The 5,188-nt window shown below is 42.8% G+C and overlaps 1 protein-coding gene across 1 annotated transcript; it reads left to right on the top strand.

Annotated features, from left to right (window-relative positions):
• Positions 1 to 1,624: 1,624 nt before the first annotated feature.
• On the top strand, positions 1,625 to 4,545 carry LOC135492362 (uncharacterized). The gene has a single exon (XM_064778792.1). It carries the CDS (start codon positions 1,772 to 1,774, stop codon positions 3,161 to 3,163), a length of 1,392 nt encoding a protein of 463 aa, XP_064634862.1. The 5' UTR covers positions 1,625 to 1,771; the 3' UTR covers positions 3,164 to 4,545.
• Positions 4,546 to 5,188: the final 643 nt, after the last annotated feature.

Genomic DNA, 5,188 nt, shown 5'->3' with positions numbered 1-5,188 from the left:
CTGTCGGCGATATGAGTCCACATAAGATAAGGTATAGTTCTGTGCCACTGTGTCAACAGTGTTTTGCCCATCCCGACGCTCATGCGTTTGCGTCACCACTATCCCGTGAGTGATTTAGCGATCTCAAAACATTGCGGGTCAAGATGTATTGTGCCAAGAGAGAAGTGAGATGGCCAATCAGCTGAGACGACGGCTTGAGTGATAATTTGTAGATAATTTCTTTGGCAATTCTCTGTGTTTGATATTAAAATGTTAGAGGAAGTCAGAGATTTTCTGACGGTCGACATCAATGTGGTTTTACTCTTTAGAAGAATATCTTATACTTCTCTGTATAACCGACGGCCACCGGCATGCTGCTCTTTAAACGGACCCTGAAGCACCCCATCCCGAGGAAATCAGGGGTAAGATGTTCGCTTCTCCGGCCCTGCACTCAAACAGTGCCGGAGAAGCGAACTTTAACCACCGATTCCCTCAGGATGAAAGTACCCCGCAAATGAGAGATTTAAATCGCTGCGACCTTAAATCGTTGCAACCTTTGCGATCATGATCGCATGCGACGACTAAAATCGCTCGTCTGCGGTGGTGTCTGTAACAAGAATCGGTGATCACAACGACCTTCGACCAATATCAAATCCATAGACCGTGGCCAAAAAAGAGCTTAGTTTTTTTATCATTCAATTTCAATTTCAATTTATTCTGTGTCAATACTATTTTATCTACAGAGGTGACGCAAATGCAAATAAACATGAATAAAACGTACACAGATGAAATGAGGTTCATGTTCGTTCATGTTTTAAACATACCTTACACGCACCAATTGCATACATAATTTCTTGGTTTGGAAATAAGCGCATCGCTTGATAAAGAATACAAAAAAAATTGTTTCAAAAATAAACTCCATTGAACGAAATAATGCAAGTGTGTTCATAATTGTTTGAAAAAATGAGATGTTTTCAAATATATATATTTTTGAATGATCAATTTCCCACATCGCGCCTCATAAGTGATAGACCTTTGACAAATAGGCGAAGAGTCTGCACAACATTAGGTCGATAAACAAAAGGTCTGGCAAAAATGTTACAACCCTTTCGCCAGATGCGCATAGGGTTTAATTGGATCAGCACAAAGTTATTCATGTTGAGTTGGTGATGGAGATGAGTAGTCATGGCTGTTATCTTCGTATGAAATTGCACAATTGTATACAATCATACGAATGGCAGATGTTTTCGAGAGTTAACGCAATTTCATGTAGGCAGAGTTGTCAACCCTCCATTGCATTCTATCAGCAACTCGTGTCCAAACCACATTGTATCAGCCCCCGCCTACCAATCGATGTCTAATTATGTAAGGCTTCACCATCCCAACCAATACACCAATGAAAACAATCATACTAACTGATCATATTGCTACCAAGGCACCTCAAGTACAAATGCGTCACACCATGTCCCATAGCACATTTATGTATTTCGGTTGATAGCAGTAGCAATCGCAGACACTGAAGATTTCGTTAAATCGTGAACTTTATAGAAATTTCTTTTTTTTTTCGCCTAGACAAGAATATAGATTATAAAAATATGTTTGTACACTGTATATGTATTGGTTCGGAACGATTAAAACACCTGGCTCTCATTTGCATCCATAGTTGAAAAAGCAATTTTGCAGGCAGCGTCGAGGTTCTAATCTATTGCTAGTATACGCAGTGTATCAGCTGGCTTAACATCATCCTCTAACCTTCCTCTGAGAATCGTTTACCAATCTGTTCGCAGAAAAAATGGCAGCTGTAGATGATGGACCTATTTCGCCTGCGATGAAATGCTTCATCCGGACACGAGGGTTGCTCTCTGCCGTTGCCTCGGCCTTCCTTTTTGCTGCCAAGATGATCTTCATGACGAATATAGAAGGCATCACGGTTTTGGAAAATTTGACCTTTCATATGGGATCGCTACTCCTCGTCACGACGATTTGGATCTTGTCTACCAAGACGCAACCTCACATGAAGTTAACTTGGTTGTGGTTGGGATTTTTAGCCATGTATCTTTCGGGAATAGCATTCTTAACCGCCGCGGTCAATATGAATTACGGAGACGCCTCGGCAATTTATTTTAGCTCGCCAATTCTTGTTGGGATCTTTGCTTGCCTATTCTTGAAGGAGCCCTGCGGACCCGTCTTGGTTATGTGTACACTGCTCATGACCGCGGGAATGATAATGGTCATTCGACCACAGACCATCTTCGCCGACGCAGAGTCACAGTGCCTGAACTGTTCACATATAACTACTAATTTTCATATTCACAAATCAGAGTGCGCTAATTCCTGTGGTGCCAAGGAAGTTGAAGATGTTACTTCTGCCAACAACCAAACGGACACTTCTGCGATTAACCAATCGGAATGCTTCAAGTATTGTGAGGTCAATCGTAACAACCACTCATCGCTTTCGAATGAAACTGTTTCTAACCAACCAGACTGCTGGAACTGGTGCACGCAAAAACGCAATCAATCACAAGAAGAAAGCAACGCACGATTAAACAAAACTCGTGCTGGTCAGAAATTTCGGAAAGTACCAGTAAAGTGGTCGATTTCAAACCTCATGCGTCCTCATGCCTTATCCCGCTCCTGGGCATGCATTCTTGCGGTCTCTGGGACGATTTTCAGTTCGATATCCATAGTAGTGGTTCGAGCATACAGTAGTTTAGATACGGCGGCAATTTCCTTCAATTTCTCGATCATAGGATTAGTATTGTCCATTGTTCTTAACTCGGCTATTGGTGGATGGACTCTGCCGCAAGATCTCGGGACATGGGGGCTGGTCTTTGGCATGTCCATATCGGCAGCTCTCGCCTACACACTTAACTTCATCGCTCTTAACTATGAATCCGCCGCTGTCGTCAGCATTTGCAAGACGTCGGAAATCGCCTTCGCCTTCCTAATGGAATATCTCATCGATGGAAAGGTGCCGAAAACCATGAGTATCGTTGGTGCGATCATTATAATAGCTGTCGCTGTCTTCAGGGGAATAAGTAACCTTTTCAATATGGAGATATACTGCCCGTCACAAGGCAGATGCTGGAAAGATGAAGACATGGAGAGGGCAACATTGTTGAAAGAACGGTGCCCTCTTGCTGGTGAAAATCATTCGGATACTAAGGACGGGGGAAGCAAGTAATGCATATGTTTTTCACCATGAAGTGTAGCCACTCGAAATAGGCTCCGATCCGCTCGGCCCGTCCCGATCGTAGTGGGAGGGGGCGGGCCGGTCAACCTGAAGTGGGCCTCATGGTAAAAATGTCATACACGTGTCGGGGAGTCCAGGCATGCGCATGTTTGTGCTCTCAATTGTGTAGGCTAATACCATTGACCACACGGGGACTAGTCCCAGACTATTTTATTTTCGTTATCCACGACATTGTTTTGTCTTGGCGGCATCTTTGCTTCGGAATGAACTGATGATTTCTGTATGTTGTACATTCTACATATATCCGACATAAGAGTTGCCGATTTATTCACGATCAATTACACAATTTCATCGTTACTCACTTCTATGCAAATCGACGCCGGACTCTGTAAATGCGTATTTCCGTGTATATCGATATAAATGAATTGATTAACGTTTTCATAAAAACATATTTCACCTTCATCATTTTTATTTCCAATTGGACACGTGCATATGGCGTTTGCAACGCAGTCGTTATCCAAGCCATCATATCGACTTTGAATGAGACTTTGTTGATCCGATACCTAAAGGAAAACGCCGTTCGTAATTACTGGTGGTCCAGGAAAATATAATTGTAGTCATACTCAATGCAGTATTCCAGTTTGTACGCCCGGTCTCAATTTTATTACAGAGACCCGCCAGCCTGGTCCTGTTCGCAACCCCGGTTCGCAACTCGATATATGGTGCTATACATTCGTGCAGTGAACGTGTAATTAAACTGTTTTCCATAAACGCGCTTTTCCTTACACTTCTAATACGTCTAACCGAATGTGTCACTGTCACCAATGTACCAAGGAGCCACGCTCAAATTTGTCCTCCGATCTTTTTAGTAGCATTCACAGATGTAATGACCCCTGCCTGACGTAGGCGCGTCGTCCACCATATAGCTCTTGAGCAACCACAACCTCATACCATAACCCTGCTCGCCCTTGACACCGTTGGGTTCACCTTTCGCCCAAAAAATAGTCTTGTTGTCCACTTTAATTCCAGTCCCGTCCCACCGGAAGTCGAAGGCAGCGCCATGGCGGTTGATGCCGCCTATCCACCAGTTTTGCGGTATATCTGAAATTTAACGATGCAAACCGGTGTAGAAGTAGAAAATGTCTCACTGGAAAAAGTGTCCGGCCTATTGTATTTTCATCGATTATGGTATATGGTTCCTTTGAAGCCATTATTGTCAATAGCGCAGAGGTTAAAGCGCATGATAGAATTCTTTGTTTAACGGACATTCTATCCATGGACATTTCAAACACTTGAACCGGTTTGATTCTAGGGCAACAGTTGTTGATGTGAAAGTAACTCTAGTCCCCCGCTGGCCATAGGCCTATCCTCCATGTCACATTCAGGCCACTTTGACATTGAGTTTAGTTTGATTGTTCAAAACTCCCCAATTTTTATAAGCGTTTCGTGATAGGTTTCCTTAACGGCAATATTTATTAGAGGTGTGTTTCTGTTTTGTAATGTTTATTTTCGTGTTGTTTTGGTTTAATAGATTTAAAAAAAATTTTTTTTCAACAAATCAATCCTGCATCTTACGTCTCATTCACTTTTAACAATAAATGTTTATTGGGCTTTAAAAAAATCATTTTGGGGTTCTTCAACCAACACAAATATGCAACCTGTGGCGGCTTGACCGGCTTTTGGTCGGTAAGGGATCTATCGATGAAATATTATGAACACTTAGTGGCTGGCTTGTATTGGGGGGGTTTTCTTGGGTCTTTTGGGTGAAAATTGCTGAAATACTCCAGGGAAATACCGGGAAACACATAAAATGTTCTAGGATCGAGAAAGGGATACAGCCACCTACTGTATTTTCCACTTTTCTTGATGCTGATTAGATACTGATAGACCCTGATGTATTCATATTTGGTGTCCATCTCTGCAAGGCGTCCTTTATACGAGATGCACTTGGCCCTCGCGCTGCCCCAGGTCTGATATGGGCTGATCATGAACCGATAGCGACGCTGCACCCCCATT

This window comes from Lineus longissimus, chromosome 8 (assembly GCF_910592395.1).
Source record: "Lineus longissimus chromosome 8, tnLinLong1.2, whole genome shotgun sequence".
Taxonomy (NCBI): Eukaryota; Metazoa; Nemertea; class Pilidiophora; order Heteronemertea; family Lineidae; genus Lineus; species Lineus longissimus.
The sequence above is the reverse complement of the archived record's forward strand: the minus strand, read 5'-3'. Positions and strand labels throughout refer to the sequence as shown.

Coding starts and splice junctions, on each gene's coding strand:
- LOC135492362 (XM_064778792.1), top strand. CDS start 1,772: ATGGCAGCTGTAGATGATGGACCTATTTCGCCTGCGATGAAATGCTTC.